The sequence below is a fragment of the Scyliorhinus torazame genome, chromosome 1 (genome assembly GCF_047496885.1).
Source record: "Scyliorhinus torazame isolate Kashiwa2021f chromosome 1, sScyTor2.1, whole genome shotgun sequence".
Classification (NCBI taxonomy): domain Eukaryota; kingdom Metazoa; phylum Chordata; class Chondrichthyes; order Carcharhiniformes; family Scyliorhinidae; genus Scyliorhinus; species Scyliorhinus torazame.
The window spans coordinates 291076536-291099430 of record NC_092707.1 but is presented as its reverse complement, the minus strand read 5'-3'; the positions used below and the strand labels follow the sequence as shown (position 1 = coordinate 291099430).

The 22895-nt window shown below is 43.4% G+C and overlaps 1 protein-coding gene across 5 annotated transcripts in view; it reads right to left on the bottom strand.

Annotated features, from left to right (window-relative positions):
* utrn (utrophin) overlaps positions 1 to 22895 on the bottom strand; it is a 770758-nt gene that overhangs the window by 417516 nt on the left and 330347 nt on the right. For 4 of the 5 annotated variants that reach the window (XM_072507465.1, XM_072507476.1, XM_072507470.1 and 1 more), the window contains 9 exons: positions 21672 to 21851; positions 17151 to 17279; positions 16081 to 16251; positions 14048 to 14224; positions 13166 to 13303; positions 11607 to 11759; positions 11189 to 11365; positions 10754 to 10942; positions 5046 to 5218 (listed from right to left, as the gene is read on the bottom strand). In XM_072507465.1, coding sequence (XP_072363566.1) covers positions 5046 to 5218; positions 10754 to 10942; positions 11189 to 11365; positions 11607 to 11759; positions 13166 to 13303; positions 14048 to 14224; positions 16081 to 16251; positions 17151 to 17279; positions 21672 to 21851 — 1487 coding nt within the window. The remainder of the gene's footprint in view (positions 1 to 5045; positions 5219 to 10753; positions 10943 to 11188; positions 11366 to 11606; positions 11760 to 13165; positions 13304 to 14047; positions 14225 to 16080; positions 16252 to 17150; positions 17280 to 21671; positions 21852 to 22895) is intronic. The other variant, XM_072507484.1, reaches the window with a different exon arrangement.

Here is a 22895-nt window from a genome sequence, read left to right as displayed (position 1 = left end):
CTGTATCTAGAAGAGCGGTTTGCAGAGTGGATGGAAATGAGAAATTCGAGTTGCCTAATGGAAGTGAGTTCCGATACCTACAGTGGGGAATTTGCATGGAAAGAACTACCCGGGTTCCCTTTGCTACCAGAACATATGCTCCTGGAAAAACTGATGGTTCCAAATATATGCGAACAGGGAAGGATTAGGGATATCTATGGATAGCTGGAAAAGAAGGAGACAGCATTGGTGGACAGGATTAAGAGCAAATGGAGGAGGAGCTGGGATTTGAGCTAGGATGGCAGATATGGAACAAAGTTTTGCACTGGATCAACCTGACCGCTTTGTGCGCGAGGATGAGTTTTATTCAATTTATTCACAGGATGCACATGATGCGGGTCCCGATGAGTGGATTCTTCCCAGGGGTGGCAGATCGCTGTGAGAAATGCAGGAGGGGGCCAGCGAACCATGCCATATGTTCTGGGTGTGTGAGAAATTAATGGGGTTTTGGGAGGGGGGTTTAAGGTTTTGTCAGAGATACTGGGATTTGGGGTAATGCTGTGGCCCTTGGCGGTGATATTTGGTGTGTCAGAAATGCCGCAGCTGCAGGGGGTGGAGGACAGATGTGGTCGCTTTGTCTCCTAGATTGCATGGCGGAGGACACTGCTGAATTGGTGATCGGCAGTGCTGCCGGGGTGGTGGCGTGGATGGGAGATGTACAGGAATTTCTGAGTCTGAGAAGATTAAGTTTGCCCTAAGGGGTTGGAGGAAGGGTTGTACATGTGATGGCATCCATTCTTAAGAAATTGTTTGTCACCTGGGGCGGGGGGTATAAAGGGGGAAATTTTGTCCAAAGTGTGTATATTACTGGTATGTGTGGTAATATGCGTAACAATATTTGGTTTGAGTTTCGAAAATACTTTTTTTTTTTTTAAATTGCCAAATGCTTTCACAATCGTAGAGTTTCAATAATATCATCTCAGACTTTCCTCTTCTTCAAAGGAAACAAACTCAACTTTAATAATGTTTCCCCAGTTTAAGCTTGCAACTTTTGGTATCATCTTTGCTATCACTCGGTACCAATTAAAGCTAAATATTACAACAGGTGGAGCCCTTTCCCCTCCATTCTCAGTTGCATAAAACCAATCCCATTTCTACCTCTCTTCAGTTCCAAAGAGTCAAACTGCACTTGAAACATTAACCGTTTCTCTCTCCACAGATGCTGTCAGACCTGTTGTTTTGCCAGCATTTGTTTTTATTTCAGATCTCCAACATCTGTTCCTAATTTTTATTTGTTCATTTTCATCCCATTGCAGCAAGTCCTGTAACTGACAGTTCTGTCAACTGATGCAATTCAGATCAGTCCAGTTCCATTTAACGCACATAACAACTCTTAATCTCACTCCTGTGATCAGTATGCAGGAGAATAGTTTTATTTTAATAATCACTGCTGTTATGTACTGTGTGTTTTGTCTAGATGATGAACTTTGTGAGCCAGTGCATTGTGGGGTCGTATGATCCATGTTTTCTTATTAGTTTTGATGTGGAGATGCCGGCGTTGGACTGGGGTGAGCACAGTAAGAAGTCTTACAACACCAGGTTAAAGTCCAACAGGTTTGTTTCGATGTCACTAGCTTTCGGAGCGCTGCATCCGCGCTCCGAAAGCTAGTGACATCGAAACAAACCTGTTGGACTTTAACCTGGTGTTGTAAGACTTCTTATTAGTTTGACTGCAACCACAAAAAGACAGTTACAATGTTAACCACCTCCTGAGTCTGCTTGTGTACTGATTGATCTTGAAAAGGTACCAGGACCTGTCTGTTTTGTTTCCTTTCTCCCATGCTATTGTTTTCCAGTGTTATCCATATCCCATAAAAATGTTTTCTGCTCCTGCTGCTTTTTTCATTTGTTCACAGGGTGTGGCTGTCGCTGGCTACGTTACATTTATTTTTTTAAATATTTTTAGAAAGACATTTATATATACATTAAACGCAACCAACACAAGAGTAAGAACAAACAGAAAACCTCGCAACAAATAAATAACTACCCGAATGCCCCAATCGCCCTGCCGTTCCCCTCCACCCATCCTGCCTTCCCCATTTAAATCCCATTATCCCCTCCCCACACCTCAATTTTCCTTGAAAAAGTCGATGAACGGCTTCCATCTCCGGGCAAACCCATCAACTGACCATCTTACGGCGAATTTAATTTTCTTCCGTCTTAGGAACACCGCCAAGCCGCGCATCCACCCCCCCCCCCCCCCCCCCCCCCGGCTCCAGGTTCCTCCACTCCAGCAAAATCCGACTCCGGGTTGCCAGGGAGGCAAAGGCCAAGACGTCAGCCTCTCTCACCCCCTTGGACTCCCGGGTCTTCCGATACACCAAATATCGACATTTCTGGACTCGGGGCCACATTCACCTTCAGCACCTCGGACATTACGTCCGCAAACCCCTGCCGTAACCGCTTCAGCTTCGGACATGCCCAAAACATGTGAACATGATTTGCGGGCCTGCCCGCGTACCGCCCACACCAATCCTCTACCCCCTCAAAGAATCTGCTCATCCTTGCCAATGTCATATGCGTCCTATGCACGACCTGAAACCGAATAAGGCTAAGCCTAGCACACGAAGATGCAGCATTCACCCTCCTCCGAACCTCCTCCCACAACCTAGCCTCCATTCCCTGCCATCCCCCCACTCCTCCAGCTCCTCATCTCACCTCCGTTTGACTTCTCTTATTGGGGCTCCCTCCCAGTCCATTAACTCCTTATAAATCTCGGATACCTTACCCTCACCCACCCCTACCTTCAATACCACTGTATCCTTTACCCCCAGGGGCAGATCAGATCAGGAAAGGACAACACCTGCTTCCTCACATAATCCCACACCTGCAAGTATTGGAACTCAGTCCCGCTGAGCAGCTCATACAGCACCTCCAAACTCAAAAAGCTGCCTCCCCACAAACAGCTCCCCAAATCGCTCAACTTTCCTGGTACAAATCTATGGTTCCCGTAAATCGGTGCACAAACCGAGGCACCTTCCAACCTCAAATGCTGCAGCCACTGTCCCCACACCCGCAGCTCCTTCCTTCTCAACCCACTTCTGGTCCATGGATCCATCCACCGACACCCAGTGGAGCTTTACTTTCCTCCACCACCTCTACACCTTCCTCCACAAAAACATCTGCCCAGCAAACGGGGAAAATGACCTAAAAAACCACCTCGAGTGGCAGCTACCAAATGTGCGGCCACTTACTCAGTGGCTGCCACCGGGACTCCCGCTACATTAACGTTTATTGCCATCCCTAATTGCCCGTGAGGTGGTGGTAATGAGCTATCTTCTTGAACCATTGCAGTCCATGTAGTGCTGTTAGGGAAGAATTTCTAAGATTTTGACACAGCAACAGCGATACAGTTCCAAGTCACAATGGCATGGGGCTTGAATGGGAACAAGCAGGTGGTGGTGTTCCCATATATCTGCTACCCGTGCCCTTCTAGGTGGCAGAGGTTGCAAGTTTGGAAGGTGCAGTCAAAGGAACCTTGGTTTATTGCTGAATTACATCTTGTAACTAATGCATACTGCTGCCACTGTGCTGACGGTGCAGGGATTGAATACTTAAGCTGGTGAATGGGGTTGCCAATCAAGCAAGCTACTTTGTCCTGGAAGATGTTGAGTTTGAGTGTTGTTGGAGCTGCACTTACCCAGGCAAGTGAAGAGTATTCCATCAAACTCCTGACTTTTGCCTTGGAGCTGGTGGACAGATTTGAGGGATTGAGGAAATTAGTTACTTGCTGCAGGATTCCCAGCTTCTGACCTGGTCGTGGCCACAGTATTTATATGGCTCATCCAGTTCAGTTTCTGGTCAATGGTAACCTCCAGGATGTTGATAGTGGGGGGTTCTGCAATGGTCATGCTATTGAATGCCAAGGGGAGATAGTTTGGTCCTCTGTTGTTGGAGATGATCATTCTTGCCAATTATTTGGTGCAAATGTTATTTGCCACTTATCAGCCCAAGCCTGAATGCTGTCCAGGTCTTGTCGCATATGGGCACAAATCTCTTCAGTATCTGAGGAATTGCGAATGATGCTGAAAATTGTGCAGTCATCACTTCTGATCTTACGATGGCAGGAAAGTCAATGATGAGACAGCTGATGACATGTCCTGGAACTGAGGTTATTGACCTCCAACATCGACAACCATCTTCCTTTGTGCTCATTTTGTCTTCAACCAGTCGAGAATGTTCCACTGATTCCCATCAACTCCAGTTTTATTCAAACTGCTTGATGCCACATGGTTAAATGGTGCCTTGATGTCAAGGCAGTCACTCTCACTTCACCCCTTCAACTCTTTTGTCCACTATTGGATCAAGGCTGCAGCTGAGGTCAGAAGCTGAGTGGCCTGGTGGAATACAAACTTTATCCAATCTGTGTCTATTTGGCATCGTTGCTTGCAAATTGCCTGTTGTTCAGTTTACTACAAGCGGAGCCCATGCGACAGAGAAGAACAGCTTCATTCAACAAGGAACCTACATGCTCCATGCTTTGAATTGATCTTCTATATAGATAACAACATGTTATTGCTGAAACCTGAAAATATAAATTGATATTGCAGTTTTCTGCTAGCAATGTCAATCAGAATAAAAGGAAGGTTGATTACGAGCAATCAAGTGAATTCTAAGTGCATAACATTTCCCCAGCAGGTAACCTCCAAATCACGTTCACCGGCATTTAGCTGGCAATTGAAGCGCTTGCAAAGTCCATCAGCAGTTTTCTGCTTGACAGTACTAAATTTAAGCTCACTTTTAGAAACTGATTTCCCCCCCACCCCCGACCAAGGACATCGACAACAAAAGAACATCTTTTTTCAACCAGCATTGTCTGCACTTGAATCACCTTCTCTCCATATGACTCAGTATCAAAAACAAATGAACCATCATCAAAGTTTGCATGCTGTTTTACTGAAGATTCTGTTGTAATTTTTCATTAGTGTCTATGCAGCACCCAAGCACGAGGGCAATATAAAAGTAAATCTGCTAATCCCCTGCCAACAATAATACGGATTGTTTACCTTTTGCGATCATTGTACATCCTGTTCACGCGATCCCATTCTGCATGCAGCTGTGTCAGTGTGTCCCCTATTTGGACAACCTCAGCTGCAGAAGCTTCAAGGAGGGCATCAGGCTGATTCTCGTGAATATCCTCAATTTGCTCTCCAAGTTTCTCCAGCATGTCCTTTATATTCTGCAAGAGATGCAAGTGTTCAGTTAACTCAGACATCACAGGATGGCTGGTTATCATGAAAGAGGTGATGTTTAGGAAACCAAAAATGTACTGGACAATGCAAACATTGCAACCTTATCTATTAACTACTGAAATAAAAGTCAAATGGCCTCCAGTTCTGAGCTACACAATACAATTTGTCCAAAATATACTCTTCACTAACAGGTGTAGACAACCTCAATCTACAGCTACGCAATGAGCAATTTTCCAAGCACATTCTTCTCATCATTCACCTATGTTTCAGCCATTTACCTGACAGCAAACAAACTTGCAACCTATGAATTCAATCACGAGACTAAATGAAGCAAGACGAATGACCTGCAGTACAATTGAAATTCCTCAGGACAGCAGGGATCTGATTGTGAACAACGTCAATGCTATGTTGAGCATTTTCTTTTAGATTTATTCTTTCACAGGATGTGGACATCGCTGGCTAGCCAACATTTATTACCCATCCCTAATTGCCCTCAAGAAGGTGGTAGTGAGTCAGCTTCTTGAACTGCTGCAGTTTGGTGTAGAATCACCCACATTTTTGCTATGAAGAGAGTTCCAGGATTTTGACACAGCGACAGTGACGAAACAAAAAGAACAAAGACAATTCCAGCTCAGGCTTTGAATGAAAGAAGTTGGCACACAAATCCTCAGGAAGGGCGGTTAGCTGCTCATTCCCAAGGCTTGAATGTGGCATTAAAATATAGGCATCAGCAGCTCCAGTGAGTTCAACCTCACACCATTTTTGTGACCATTCCCATCCTTTAAAGCCAAAGTGTAACTACAGCAGCATTTCAATTATAAGAAAGCGCTTCATAGAATCCCTACAGGGTAGAAGGTGGCCATTTGGCCCATCAGGTCTGCATTGATCCTCTGAAAGGACACTCTACCCAGGCCACCCCCCCTGCAATCCCATAACCTTGAACAAACTAAGGGGCAATTTAGCATGGCCGATCCACCTAACCTGCACATCTTTGGACTATGGGACAAAACCCACGCAGACACGGGGAGAAACTGCAAACTCCATACACACAGTCACCCAAGGTCGCAATCTAACCTGAATCCCTGGTGCTGTGATGCAGCAGTGATAACCCCTGTACCGCTGTGCTGCCCCGGTCTATAAAGAGACACATAAGGCTTCAACAGTAATTAACTTCACTCTAAAAACTACGGCACTGAGAATCTGACTTTGAATCCCGACCCGGGTAACTCTCCGTATGGAGTTTGCACATTCTCCCCGTGTCTGCGTGGGTTTCACCCCCACAACCCAAAGATGTGCTGGTTAGGTGGATTGGCAATGCTAAATTGCCCCTTAAATGGAAAAAAAAAATAATTGGGTCCTCTAAATTGATAAAAAATACTTCACTCTTAAAAAAACCCCAGATCATTTACATCTCTCCCACCCACAATTTCCATAACAAAGAAAAAAGTCCACGGGAATATCTACTGCCAGGGAATTGCAGGCTCAAAAACAGAAACTTAACTCCAATAGGATATTAGGCTATATGTAAGGGAAATATAGACATCACATTGCAGCTTCCTTGAAAGTAATTTCAAACTGTAGCACTAAAACCCATCAACAGCTCCCTCTATGGGCTACTGGGCAAAATTACCACTCATTGTAGCATCAAACTACCCAGGTTCAGTCCCTGATTGAAGCCGAATGAATTGATCTCAAATCAGACATCATTTGGGACACTATAATTAAATAAAAAAGAAGAAAAAGTCTTCCAGTGGCGGAGATGTGCTGAGCAGTCGCAGGAAAGGTGGCTCTCCTCTTGGAAACTTCAAATTAAGCACTTTTCACTTGGAAATTGGTCGCTAAGCCAACTAAGCCCCTCCCACCCTCCCCCAAAAACACCATGTATCCGAAGATATGCCCGCGAACCTGCAAAGGGGCCAAAAAGATAACAAGGGCAAGAACCAGGAAAGGAAGGACAAAGCTGCTGACACGAGGAGCAAGGCAGAGCAATATATAGCAGAGCAAAGGGAACCACCGATACAAACACTGGCTTACCCACAAATAGGACAATGGATGGAGATCCCAAAGCACAGAGACGCCATAAAAAAGATATTAAGGCAACAGTAAAGTCAGTTGCAGACGCCCTGGCCCCTTTCAAACAGGCGCTGAAGAGGACGGAGCAACAACCGGAGGCGCAAGAGGCGGCGGTGCGAGAACCCTAAAAGACAGCCACTGACCAATGAGACAGGATCACCTCACTGGAAGTAGTGGTGGCAAGGTTGGTGGCAACCCCAAAAGTGCTCAAAGTAAAGTGGAAAGACCAAGAAAACAGGTCTCACCACCAAAACCACAGGATTGTGAGACTACCGGAGGGCACCAAGAGCAGAAAACCTAGTGTACGTGGTGCAGATGCTGGGTAAGCTGGTCAGGGGGTGGAAGCTTCCCCAGGCCTCCAGAAGTGGACAGGGCCCACAGGTCGTTCCGTCAGAGGCCAAAGTAGGAGAACCACCGCAGGTCATTATCACCAAGCTCCACCAGTTCCATGACAAGCAGCGGATCCTGAACTGGGCACGAACCACACGGTCCAGCAAGTGGGAAGAGTACACGATCAGAGTGTATCAAGAAATTGGGGCAGACCTGGCCAAGCGCCAGGCCAAGTTTAATGGGGCCAAAACAGCACTATTTAAGAGCAAGGTACTGTTCGGAACACAACACCCAGCGAAACTGTGGGTGACCTACCAAAACAAGGAACGCTACTTCACCACACCGGGAGAAGCGGAGGTGTTCGTCCGCAAGAATAGGCTGGGAAAGCAGCCAAAGTCATGGACACAAATGGACCATGATCAATTATATATTTACTTCGCTGTCGCGCAAATGCATGTCCTAGGGAGGGGGGAGTACCAAACCAGGAAGGGGGGGGAACAAGAGCACAATAGGTGGGGAATGGAGGAGTGGGGTGGGGGAGCCCCTGGGGGGGCCAGCCTCAGTCAGAATGAGTATCCCAGCACTCACAGGTCCGCCATGCTACCCCCTGTTCACGTTCCTGGGGCAACCCCAGCCCACCAGCCCACCAACCACCCATAAATCCCACTGACCGCAGAGGTCTCTGTCCACACGGATGAAGGTTATTGCTAATTGGGAAGGTTATTGCTAATTGAGTTAAATGAGCACCTCGCTCCTCCCAAGTGGATCCCGTGGGTCAGCGTGCCATTAAGTATGTGAGAGCTATTGCCTAGCATCCCAATCAGACCGTGACGCCCGGACACGGTGCCTGAACACTGCAGGAGGCAACATCATGAATGCAGCTGGCGACGTTCAAGCATCCAGAGGCTGGGCCCCAGGACCAGCAACCAGAGGATACGCGCGTGCACCAGGGAGGGGACCAACATCCTGCCCGGGTGTCTGGGATACAGGGTGCGGGGTGGGGTCCGGTAGGCAGGAGCCCCCACTGTGGCTGGGGTGCATGGGCAGTGCGTGCCAGATGGCATGGATGAGGGGGGTGGAAGCAATGGGGGATCGAGGTAGAGCAATGGGGGAGAGGGGAGCAATGGACAAATAGGGATAGCAATGGGGGGTGGGGGGGGGGGTGAAAGAGGCATCCAGGACCTCCATGTCCAGGGAGATGTCTCATGGGATCGGTGCTCGGTCTGCATTAAGGAGGAAAGTGCCAGAAGCGTCATACTGGTCGAGGTCAACAATTTTTAATAATGTGCATATGTTTCCCAAACTGCCCCGATCCTCCAACGGCGCTGCCCCACTCTCCCCCTCTCCCCACCCCTCCCGGAACCCCCACCCCTCACAACGCATCCAACTCCCCCTTTCTGCCTCCCCCCTCCCTTCCAGTGATCCCCGACCTGCTTAGCCTTCCGTGCTCTCTGTCTAGCTGTATACCAAGGATGCACATCAGAGGTGGTGGCAGCCTGCTGCCTACCGCGTCCTGTGGCCTTTGATGTCCCTGCCAGGTGTCCTCTGGGGCTGGAGGACCCCAGCGCACTTGTTGGTGGCACATGCCTCTGCGTCACCTGGCTCTGCCAGCCCTGGTGGCTCCCCAATGTCTGCAGCATGGTGTCGACCATCTCGCCGATGCTACTCAGTGACTGCAACATGCTCTGGAGTGCCCTCGCAATGCCCCCCTGCAACGGGGAAACGTCCACCAGCGACAGGGACATGTTCTGGAAAGAGAGACAGAGAGAGGGAGAGTGAGAGAGTGAGAGAGGGAGAGAGGGAGAGAGAGAGAGAGAGAGAGATATAGAGATAGCGATAGAGAGAAGGATGCGGCGGCACTGCTGGACATGGGTGAGCTGGAGCATGGAACAGTGCTGGGCAGTGCCAGGTACATTCTCAGCGAGGGGGCTTGGGGGGTGGGGAGGCAACACTACCTGCCCTGTGGCTGACCCTCCGAGACCCTCGGGGGAATAGGGCATCATCTGGCCTGGACTGCGTCCAGTAATCTTCCCAGGTCGGCATCCCTGAATCGTGTGGCTGGTTTTCTCGCAGGCATGGCTGTGAGCTGTGTGGGGTTGGCTGTGCAGGAGCGGTTTAAGTGCTGCTGTCCCTTGCTAGCATGGAGCTGGCGAGCGTGGTCCCAACAAAACAGCCGGCAGGACCACCATTTGCGGCGCGAAGCCAGTGGAGCCTCATTAAGTGGACCAATAAATGCTTCATAGCAGTGACGGCCTCGCCGGTCCCAGCGTTGGTAAGCTCGTGGCAGCTCCTGCTCGCTACAATACTCAGAAATGTTTTTCATTAAATCGTGCCCATGGTTTATTCCAAAGAACTGGAATTATAATGTTTACGTTTGGAAATGACAACAAAATGGCGAGTTTTCCCACTAATCTGTCTTCCTATCTTTTGACTAGAAACCGATGGAACTTTTACCCTCAGTTTTGCAGAAAAAGAGATGTTCAGTGCAAAAATGTTTTCCAGCCTTCACTACATTAGGATTGAGGGGCAAGAAATGTACTGAATTTTCTATGTATCTATTTTCTGCATTAAGCTCCATCTTCAGTTTGCATAATTTGTCCTGAAAGTACAACTAACCAGAAAGTGTCACCATAGGGATAAAGCTTTCACTCAACATCTGGTCCTTTTGTCAATTAATTTAAATCTGTGTCCTCTGGCTAATGGCCCTTCGGCCACTAGAAGCAGTTTCTGATTGCTTACTCTGTCAATACCCAAGATTTTGACATTTCCATCAAATCTCCCCTTACCTTCATTGCTTTAAGAACAATTCCACCTTTAGCAATGATAAATAACTAATTAATCTATTAAAAAATATTTATAAAATTAATTGCGACAACTAGCAAATGTCATGCAGCATTGCTCAGTTAGTTAGAGGATGCACAGTTTTATTTCAGAGCTGTCATAAGCTGTGACTCACAACATATTGCATATTTCAGGGCAGTTCTACCCTGTTCACAGTGTATCATATAATACAGGTCTGTGCGACTGTGTTAATTCAGTGCTTACTGGTTAAATTTAATCATATGGCTCATTCATAGACAGAAGCATCAACAAACCACTTTCCACTACATCCAACACACCTTTAGGGAATCTTCTTGACTTGAGAAGTCCTCATATTTTCCATTGTTCAATTCTGGTGTATTCAGTGCCAGCTCAACATCAGCCAGAGCAAGCAATGTCTTATTAATGTCCAGAAGATAGTCTGATGGGAAATACTGCGGTGCTATCCCTGCGCTGGTGGTGTAATACCCAGTAATAACTTGAGCGTCCTGAGGAGAGAGACAGCAGAATCAAGTTGACTTCAAAATAATAACCGGCAATGGCCTAATTCTGAATTCTTCAGTCAGTAGTGCTGCTTGTTTGCAAACTCATATTTACATTACATTTTCAGAAAACCAGTGAAATATCACTAACAATCCCAGTTCAAACTTTAGGATGACTAATTACGCATTTTACAATAAATGGCCTTTGTCTTAATTGTTTGGATTTTATAAAATTTAGGGAAACTAACTCACTGGACTCTTCAAATGCAGTGATTGGTAAGTATAAAGCTGGATCTCTATTTGACGCCAGCGCTTTCCCACACTGATGCTATCCTTTCCTGGTGAGGCACTGTACCCTCCCAGAACTTGGTCCTTCTTTGTTAAGACATTGAAATCCTCCCTCCGCTGTTCAAACACGTGGATCAGTTCCTGGAAAGAAAAAATACATTTTGAGACAACATCTCTGGAGTATCTTCTCCTATTTCACCCAATGTTAGTTTGCGAATAAACTAAACGCAATAATAATCTATAGTTCCATGCATTTAATGCAAATTAACATCTACTGAATACCTTAACATTATTTGTGAGGAGAAAATACCCTCTATTACTTCAAAGTAACCACAAGAAACAAACCAATAGACAGAAATTAAAAGCAGATTAATTTTATTACCTGTAATTTCTTCTCATCGCCTGAGCCAGAATAACCCAACAGTTGCCGCTCAATGTCATCCAGCCACTGCAGAAACTGGTTTTCCTCTTTCTTGTACTGATACCACCCAGGTGACAGCTCTCCTACTTGCTCCTTCTGTGTTAACTTTGCTTCCTAAATTCCAGAGCAAAAAGTATGTCTTCAACCTTAAATTCGATCCTCCCACAGTAGCTAAAGATAAATTTATTTGAACAACCAGATTACAAGAAACTTGGGAACTAGTTACAAAGATCAATTTCTGCTCACAGTCTGCCGAACAAATTTAATTGAGTTTTTTGAAAAGGTAACTCAATATATTGATGGGGGTAGCACATTTTAAGTGGTTTACATGGACTTCAGTAAGGCCTTTGACAAGGTCCCACATGGAAGGCCGGTCCAAAAGGTTAGAGCCCATGGGATCCATGGCAAATTGGATCCAAAATTGGCAAAGTGTAATGGTGGAGGATTACTTTTGTGATTGGAAGCCTGTGACCATCAGTGTACCACAGGGATCAGTTCTGGGGCCCTTGCTGTTTGTTATATACATTAATGACTTAGATGTGAATATAGAAGGTATAAATAGTAAGTTGGCAGATTACACAAAAAATGATTGTTGTTCATAGTGAGGAGGATAATCTTAGGCTCCAGAATGATATTGGTCACCTGGTAAATTGGGCAGAGCAATGGCAGATGGAATTTAATCCCGATAATTGTGAGTTGGTGCATTTTGGGAGGTCCAATAAGGATAGGATATACACAATAAACGGTAGGTCCCTAGAGAGTATTGAGGAACAAAGGGACCTTGGTGTACAAATCCATGGATCCCTGATTGTGGCATAACAGGTAGATAGGGTGGTGAAGAAGGCACACGGAATGCTTGCCTTCATTAGGTGGGGCATAGAATATAGGATCAGGGAGGTCTTGGTACAACTTTATAAAACATTGATTAGGCCACAGGTGGACTATTGTGTGCATTTCTGGTCACCATACCATCGGAAAGATGTGATTGCACTGGAGGGGGTGCAGAAGAGATGTTGCCTGGGATGGAAAGTGTCAGCTTGAGGAGACACTGGACATGCTGAGTTTGTTTTCCTTGGAGCAGAGGGGGCTATGGGGGGATCTGATAGTTATACAAAATTATGAAAGGCATAGGTAGGGTAAATCGTAAGAATATTTTTCCCATGGCAGAGGTGTCCAAGACCAGAGGGCTTAGGTTTAAGGCGAGGAATAAGTGATTTAGAGGGGCCCCGAGGAAACATTTCTTCACCTAATGGGTGGTGGAAATATGGAACACGCTGCTTGAGAGGGTGGTGAGGTAGGTACTCTCGCAACATTAAATCAGCATCCGGAGAACACTTAAATCGCCACGGCATATGGACCAAGTGCTGGTCAATGGATTTAGTATAGATTGGTATTTGACGGTCGACACAGACATGGTGGACCGAAGAACCTGTTTCTGTGCTGTATCATTCTATCACACAGATAATGATTAGGTTAACATCAGGGCTACAAACTGGTCTGAACACTCCAGCCACTCATACCTTAACAGAGGCATGCTTTGTCTGTAGCAGGATGAGTCTCTTGCGGATTTCTTTCCGTTTTCCATCATCATTGGTCAAGTGTAACAGCCGTTCTCCTTTCTGTAGCATCTCCTCCACATCTGCTTCTTCTTCATCCACCTGTAAGAGTAAACTTTTAAGTAGAAAGCATACATATTCTAATGCTCACAAACATGCAAACACACAAATACGCCCGCTCTGATCCACATGCAAAAATACACATGCCCAGCCATCCACTCATGCCCACACAGGCACATGGACACATGAATACACATATAATAACAAACCTGCATGCGTATACACAACCTGGAATTGGAAAAACACTTCTGTGTTTAGATTCTAATGTAAATAGCGTTAGGATCTAAAACATACAACTTATATTGTTTACAATGCCTTTAATGCAGAAAACGTACTGAGGGACTTTGCACAGGAAGGGGAAGATAAGTATTTGCAGGGCATGGGAGCAGTAAACAAAAGCTAGTTTGAAGATCCTGTGTAAAGCATCTCGGTTTTATTTAGAAACAGAAAATTTACTGTACAGGTGGTGGCCATTTGGCCCAGTTGGTGCATTTGTTGATGTTTTCACTTCCTGAATTCAACTGCAGCACCCTGAGATCTGTTAATTCAGCAACAAGCGGGAATTGTGCCAGGGACAGACTGACATCAATGATTTCCATAAGCAGTGTGTTTTTCCAATGGGTCACAGAATTACTACACAGCAACTGTAAACACACCATGACAATCTTTTCATATATTTATGCAATAAGTATATTGTCATATCAAGATTGTTTGATTATAATCAGGTGTTTAGCACAGTCTCCAATGAAGCTATCTGAAGAAGTTCAGCAATTGTCTGTATTTTACCTTTTCATCATCATCAGGGATCTCCTCACTACACTGCAGCTTTCTCTCTAAGTCGTCTATCTTGATTTGCAGCTCAGCTTCAAAGCGATCTAGATCAATGGATGAAACCTGATCGGTCTTCAGACGTGGTCTGAACCCGTTATCACGTTTTGCAGGTTCTTTAATTGTTGCCTCCATCTACAGTCACATACGATAAAGTGGTTATCCATATTCATTTCATATTAAAATTCTTGTGAATTATAACCACTGCTAGTTGTGTTCAGAAGTATGTGGAGCCAAATTTAGTCATTGCTAAAATGAAGAATTATCATTATTGCTCTTAAACATTTGTGTGGAAGTCATGATAAAAGAAGCACTTGATGAAATACAGAAATAAGAAATCAATACGTAGTGAGATTTGCAGACAACTCGGCCCTAATGACGATCACAGCAGGGATTCTACAGATACAAATGGATAGAATGAATGAAGTACTGAAAGCTTATGGAATGAAAATTGAAAGTTCTGAAGATTGGAAGAAATAAAAATGGGAAAGTTGAGGTTAAGGTAAATGATCAACAGCAGGAAAAGGTATCACAAATTAGGTGCCAGGGAAGTATCTTGTCAGAAGATGGTTCCTGCCATAAAGAAATCAGAGCCAGACAAGCAATGACAAGGAATGTTTTCTTCAAACGTAAAGAATTGCTCAGCATAGCAATGATGAGGGCAGCACGGTAGCATAGTGGTTAGCACAGTTGCTTCACAGCTCCAGGGTCCCAGGTTTCGATTCCCGGCTTGGATCACTGTCTGTGCAGAGTCTGCACATCCTCCCCATGTGTGCATGGGTTTCCTCCGGGTGCTCTGGTTTCCTCCCACAGTCCAAAGATGTGCAGGTTAGGTGGATTGGCCATGCTAAATTGCCCTTAGTGTTCAAAAAGGTTCGGTGGGGTTACTGAGATGGTGGGGGTGTGGGCTTGGGTAGGGTGCTCTTTCCAAGGGCCGGTGCAGAATCGATGGGCCGAATGGCCTCCTTCTGCACTGTAAATTCTATGATGAGAGATCTTAAGAAAAGCATTATCAAGCCTATGATTTAGAATGCCTTGCTTTATGGGGCTGAAACAAGGATCTTGAGAAAAGTGGACAACACGAGATGGTTATGAAATATTGTTCTGGAGAAGGAGTGAGGTGGTCAGTTGGAGAGAACATGAGCAATGAAAACGTTCTCAGGATGGTGGAGGAGGAAAAATTGTTAGTGACTATCAGCAAGAAATAGCAAAAATGTTTGAACACGCAAGAAGCAAGAAAAAGGAGAAGTAAATCATCTGGCCAGTTGAGCCTACTCCATCATTCAACATGATTCAACATGATCATGGCTGAACTTGGGCCTCAACGCTACTTTCTCACTCACTCCTCACATCCCTCGATTCCCCAGAGCAAAAATTGTTCTATCCCAGTGTTAAATATATCGAACAATAGAGCATCCACAACCCTCTAGTAAAGAGAATGTCCACTCCGTCAAGGCCCTTCAGAATCTTGTATGCTTCAATTGGATTCCCTCTCATTCTTCTTAACTCCAAGGAATATAGACCCAATTTACTCAGTCTCTCATTAGACAGCAACCTTCTCACCCCAGAGATCAATCTGGATAACCTTCATTGTACCGTCTCCAATTATTATCTCTCTCTCCTTCCCCCCTTCCAGAGGGACTGCAAGATCCCACTGGCAAGAACAGATAGAAAATTCACTCCCGGCGCAGGAATTATGAATGAAGCTCATATATCAAGGCCTTAAATGCTAGTTGTGGAAAAGTTTGGAGTTGGTCCTAACAAAGCGGATAAAAATAATATCAAGTAGGGAAATACTCAAAATAAGAAGTACCCAATCTAGACTTTTCTTCCCTTTAAATGAGTGAAAGTTGGACCTGCGTTGAACAGTCTGCTGTAAATGATTTGAAATTACAATTCCTTTCAAAGTAGCCACAAAACTAAATTTGTCCTAAATGCTGCATTCATTGAGACCGTTTTCAGCCAGTAATTGTGCTTTTACAACTACTCACTTTTGCTGATTTGATGTGCTGAGAAACTCTCCCAACATTGCGATTCAATTCAATGAGCTTTGGTTCCACCACTTCACGGCACATTGTACCATTATTGTTCATAAGCGAAATAGCTTGGTCACGTACATCATCAACTTGCAAACTGATTCCATCCAATTCAGTCTGAAAACGCTGCAAAAGTAGTTTCAACAGTTACATTGTTCCAACTTCTGGAGAGTCTCCATTTAGATTGAAAGAGCCCAGAGAGCATTCATAGTTCACCAACATTGCAGTAATTATGAAGAGTTACCAAGTTATTTTAAATGGCATGTGTCCCATTACTAACTTCTCCCCAAAAAGTGCAACCATGTGGAATGAAAGGAAACAGTAGAATACTATGCATTTTAAGGTGATAAATGATTATCAAAGATTTATAGGTGCAGGGGGAATTCTGAGACCTTTACAACTGGGTGAATGGATAGGATCTGGACATTTCTGATCCAGTGTAGCACTCTATTCATAACAATATTGGGACTTGTAGCAGGATGTGGGAGATTTGCTGAAGTAGATCTCATGTCCAGTGATGCTCTGTTTCGGTTCCACCAGGGCCATTCGGCTCCTGATCCCATTATAGCCTTGGATCAAACATGAACAGAAGAGCTGAATTACAGAGGGACTGCCTTCGACATTACAACAACATTTGGCCGTATGGCACCATGGAACCTGCACAAAACTCATCGAGCATTAGAATTCTCCACTGGTTGAAGTCATACCCAGCAGAAAAGGGTTGATGGAGGTTGATCATCTAAGTCCCAGAACATTGCTGTAGGAGTTCCTCAGCATTGTATCCAAGATCCAAATATCTTCAGCTGCTTTATCAATGACCTTCCCAGGAATATGAGGTCAAAAGTGGGGATGTTTGCTGCTGGTTGCAGTGTTTCAAAAGTGTTTCAACAGTGACAAAAAGGAGTTACACTGAGATAGTGGTCGTGGGATGGAATATAAGACTTTGAATAACATTGGCCTCTGAGAACATAGAGAATATAAATTTTCCCCACTGAGAAATCCGCCACTATTGCGGTAATGTTTACCTGAAGTATTTCTTCCCTTTCATTGTCCGACTTCTTATTGATCTCATCTAGCAAAATTTCAGTTTGATACAGCCAGGTGCTTATGTGTGCAACATTTTGATCAAAGCCTTCCATCTGGTTTTGGTAATCCTACAAAAAAAGAAATGACAAAACTGTCCAGAACTCCAATGTAAAGTAGCAAAGTAAATCATTACAATGTCGAAAGCCACAGGATATGAACAGTTCACATGGCTGTTGCATTGTGAAAACCATTGAAGATGGTGACAGTACAAAGCATTCACTATGATATAAGTTTACAGTAAAACGTCATAGCAGCATTCTCATACCATCCAGCAGTATTATTAAATATACATGATTACAATGGAATTAAATATGCATGATCATGATACAAAGCGACATGTTTTACAAAGACTTGAAGCTATTAAACACCACTAAGTGAGGGTTTTCCACCACATCGACCATTTAGGATAAAGATCATTGAGAAAACATTCTAAGGGGCTGGAAAGAATTTTGCTTCTTGCATAATTTCCTGATACCAACTGAACACCTCTAGGTTAAAGCAACAACAGGATGGCTTAAATTAATTAGAATCATAGAATTGCTACATCACAGAAGGCTGCCATTTGGTCCATCGTGTGTGTATTGGCTCTAAGACATCATTCCCATGTGGCCACTCCCCTGCCTTTTCCCCACATGCCTGCATATACTGCCTTTTCAGATATTTAGAAAAGTTCGGAAAATGTAGAAAAATTTACTGGACAGGAAGCCGCTGTGCAGATCGTGTCTGCGACAGTCGAAAATGAGACCCCAGCCCAACCCCATTTTCCAGCACTTGTTCCATATCCAGGATCATATCCAGACATCTTTTAAATGAGTGAGGGTTTCTACCACTGCTACCCATTTAAGAGTGAGTTCCAGATCTCTACCGCCCTCCCCTCTAATCTTTCTACTTATCACTTTAATCATAGAATTCCTACAGTGCAGAATGAGGCCGTTCAGCACATCACTTCTGCACCAACTGTCCGAAAGAGCACCCTACCTAGGCCCAAGCCCCACCCTGATCCCTGTAACTGAACTGAACCTTTTTTGGACACCAAGGGACATTTAGCATGGTCAATCCACCTAACTTGTACATCTTTGGACTGTGGGAGGAAACCGGAGGAAACAAACACAAACAAGGAGAATGTGCAAACCCCACATAATCATCCGAGGTCGGAATCGAACCCGGGTCCCTGGCACTGAGGCAGCAGTGCTAACCACTATGTCACCGTGCCATCCATATCTATGACCCCTAGTCACTGAACTCTCTGCTAGAGAAATAGGTCCTTCCCATCCACTCAATCCAGGCCCTTCACAACATTGTACATCTCAATCTAATCTTCCCTCAGCCTCTTTAAGCTATTTTCATTTCATTCATTTCTGTTCCAAACAATGCCAGCCTAGCCAATATTTCTTCATACCTGCAATTTCCCAGTCCTGACAACATCCTCGCAAATCTCTTCTGTACCCTCTGCTGCAATTACCTGCTTTCTGTAATTAGTTGACCAGAATTATATGCAGTTTTCAACTTGTGGCCTATCTAGTGTTTTATATAGTTCCAGCACAATCTCCCTGCTCTTATATTTCATGCCTCAGCTAATAAAGGAAAAGATTTTATATGTCTTCTTAACCACCTTATCAACCTATCATGCTACCTTCAGGAATTTGTGGACAAACACGCCCAAGTTTCCTCACTTCCTTTATACCTCTCAGTATCTTTCCATTTCTTCTGTATTCCTTTGTCCTGTTTGACATTCCCAAAAGCATCCCTTCATACTTGGCTAAGTAAATTCCAAATGCCATGTTTCTGCCCAGCTGATTTGTCCATTCATATCCTTCTGCAGTCTGCACCTTCCTTGCTCAATATCAATCTCACAATCAATTTTTGTGTCGTCTGCAAACTTCTTGATCATGTCCCCCTACATATAAGATCAAATCATTAACATATATCACAAACAGGGAGCCTCGTACTGAGCCCCGCTGGAAACAGCTTTCCAGTCGCAAAAAGACCTTCACCAATTGCCTCAGTGGGTGTGTAAGCCACAAAGATAGTGGGTAGTAATGCACCTGACACACTACTAAATGCAGTGTTAGCCTCTGACCCTGTGAGCCTCATGTATGTTTTGCTCTGTCGGTAGCCCCCAATCAGAGTCCAAGGGACAAAGCCCTAAAAATGGCATTCCACAAGGAGAATAACATATTCTGCACTGTTCATATGGAAATTAAACAATCACTGGAAGTACAAAAAACATATTATAAAAACTTAAATTTTCACAAAATTATTAGAACATGGGATGCTTTACCACAAATGTGGTAGAGAGCAAGAATATCATTTCAGAGGAAACTGGATAAGTATTTGAAAAGTAAAATATTGAAGAACGTCAGAACTTTTAAAAATGAAGTAATTTACAAACACAGCAGGAGAGAGACACTTGCAAAGGTACCATGAGAACTGGGAGAATGACAGATTTCAGAAGAAAATGTGATACATGCCATTCTGAAACCATGCCAAGTTTTTTCTTTATTTTTATGAGTTTGTTTCTCTCACTACATCAACAAATATCTTTCTCCTTTATACTGAGTGGAAGCTCTTAATTTTCAGGGCAATGTGAGGTCATCAAATATATGAAGTTGCAGCATGTTAAAAGCTATACATTAGGTATATTTGTTCCAAATATTACTGTATACACAAGCATAATATACAGAACAGAGTTAGAACATTGCATTCAGTTCTAGACACCCCATTATAAGAAGAATATTAGAGATATGGAAGATTCATGGAATGATGCCAGAGGTGAGAATTTATAAAGGTATTAAGATGGGTGCTTTTCTCACTAATAACGTAATTAAGACAAATTTAATAGAAATTTTGAGAAAGAAGTGAAAGATTGTTGGCATTGGTTGATGAATCAGTATCTTACTTGGTGCCAATTGAGTATTATCATTCAAGATGGAAGGGAAAGTCAAAGAAATGTTTTCACAGAGGGCTTTAGAACAAGGGCTACTTTCCCACAAACAGCTATGGAGGTAGAGTCTAATAACAGCATTTAAAAATGAATTGGATAAGTATTTGAAGAGGAAATGGGGAACACGCAGGGATACGAGATAAGAGCCCGCAGCAATTAGCCTCATCTTTCACTGTGGTTATCCAAGTCCATTTGATAAATAATGCATTTATCTTAATTAATTAAAAAAGCAACTTTAACGTATAAATATAACCAAATATGCAGACAGATGTATATTTCTATTTTATCTAGAGGTTTAATCCTGCAGATCTTTGTATTCATTTAAATATGTTTGCACAATTTAAAATTGGTTTATAATGTGAAATTTAATTTTTTTTTAAACTGGATTTCTCTTGAATCAATCAGAACCTTTCTTTCCCAGAGTTGCTACATTTCAACAGTAAGTACACTTCAAATAGTACTTCTTTGGCTGTACTGTGGGATGATCGGAGCCCATGAAAGTCATTATCTAACTAAAAGTCTTTTTTCCCTTTCCCCAGGTTAATTATGGTTTTTAATAGTTTCAGTTCTCTCAGGCTTCAGAAGTTCCAAAATCATTGATGTTACCACTCTTACATGATGGTTTCATGGGCAGCCATTAACTTTTAAAAATAAATTTGAAACCCAAAAAAATTACACCATGTACTTACTACCTTAAGATTTCAGGTTTAAAACAAAAATGTTTCCTGTGTAAGAATTAAACAAAGCTATTCCCACTAATTTAACACAATACTTCATAAACCATTATTATTTAACTACTCAAGATCCCCTGTACTTTCCATAATCTTGAGGGTTCCTGCACATCTCCTGAGATAAAAGCAAGGTATGCCACAGCTTGTAAGTACACATGGAAATACCTTTGATATGTAAATACATTGTTGATCTGATAATTTGTGAATTCGAATTTCAATTACCTTGCATTTAAAAATTCAATCCCCAAAACATAACAAATCATGAAATTAAATATTTTGAACCGACAGAAATTTGGGTCTGCCACTCTGAGGTATTGATATTAAAGCAGCTTACATGGATAGCCAGGAAATCAAAAACCATAATTTCAGGAATTGCATTTTATTTCATATTCAAAATGCCCAGGCATAGATAAGCAAGATAATGTATGTTTGCAATAGAAAAACCATTAGTCAACCTGAATCACCCACTCATCAGATTGATAATATAATAAGAGCTCCTACAAATTGTATTCCTACAACTAGCCTTAATGCCTCCAGTAATCATACCTCCCTTAATGCAAATTTCTGTTCAAGTATTTCAGTATTACTGTAATACATAATATGGACAGTCAAACAAACATAAGCTCTTTGCTGGTCTCCAACAAGACTGAACTGATGCAAGTAATTTTATCAAGTTTGGTTGATGTGAGCTGTCAACCACTTGCCATGGCATTATTTACCAGCAGTCTTCCACATCATCACTTTGCCAAAGTTACCTGTCAACCATATGCTGTGACATTACTTACCAGCAGTCTGTCACACCACCCCTGTGTCAGAGTGCGGACCCTGTTCCAAATGGCGTTCAGCGTGCACAGGTTATTCTCCAGAACACGTTCGCTGCCCTCTATCAGACCCTGAAGTGCAGCACTACTCTCAGTGATACTACTCAGTTCAGTTTTCCTCACCTCCAATTCCTTCAGAATTAGCTACAAAAAAAAGTTAGGTATTTTTAATAAATTCATATTGATTGTATAAAGAGCTAAGCAACCCACTTTAAATAGGAAGGCTAGGATTGGAATAGGCAAATAACTCATTAAAATCTGATAAATGACCTTCCAAACCGTGAGCTCCACCACCTAGAAGAACTTGGGAAGACTACCACCTGCAAGTTCCCCTTCAAATCACACATCATCCTGACTCAGGCTATATCGCTCCTTCAGTGTGACTGGGTTAAAAACTGTAACTTCCTTCCTAACAGCACTGGGGGTAGCTGTGGTTCAAGGTGACAGCTCATCACAACCTTCTCAAGTGCATTTAGGGAAGGGAAACAAATGCTGGCCTTGGTAGCGACGCCCACATCCCAGGAACAAATAAAATATGTATTCCGATATAATCCTGCATTAAACTTGAATTAACAAGGCACCACCCGATAGCCACACAGACATGACGGTAGTTATTTGCTCAGCCACACCACCTACACTATTTTACACTTCATTTACAATCTTCATCAAGCTTTTATTGATCTATCCTGTCCTGATTCCTTGGATCATTTGCTACCTTGTAAGGTGGTCAGGAGGAAACAAGCCAAGTGAGAATGTTGGCGGGAAAAGCATTGGCACTATGAGCCTTCATGCAAAGATAAATATCTTCAAGAAAAGCTTTAAGGTGCCTATTAGTGAAGATCATGGGATGGCACAAACTTTGATCATCGCTTTCTTCATCTTTTTGATATGTTCCATTTCAAAGAAATTACTTTAAATCAATTTCACCAATGACTCAAGGGGATAAATGACCTAGTCCGGTTCCTATGTGCAACCTTTGTGGGAAAGTGCTCAGTAAAGAACTCCCTGTAATGAAACATTGGCATTGCAGAGTGGAAGGAAGCACATGTGCTGTAACTTGTAGGCCGAATAGCCTATTTCTGTGATTTAATACTTTGCAGCATCATTCAAAGCTCTCCATTCTCTTTCTGCTCCCAGCAACTGGATTCACAATGCCATTAAATCGATTATCCATCCTTTTCCCAAGAA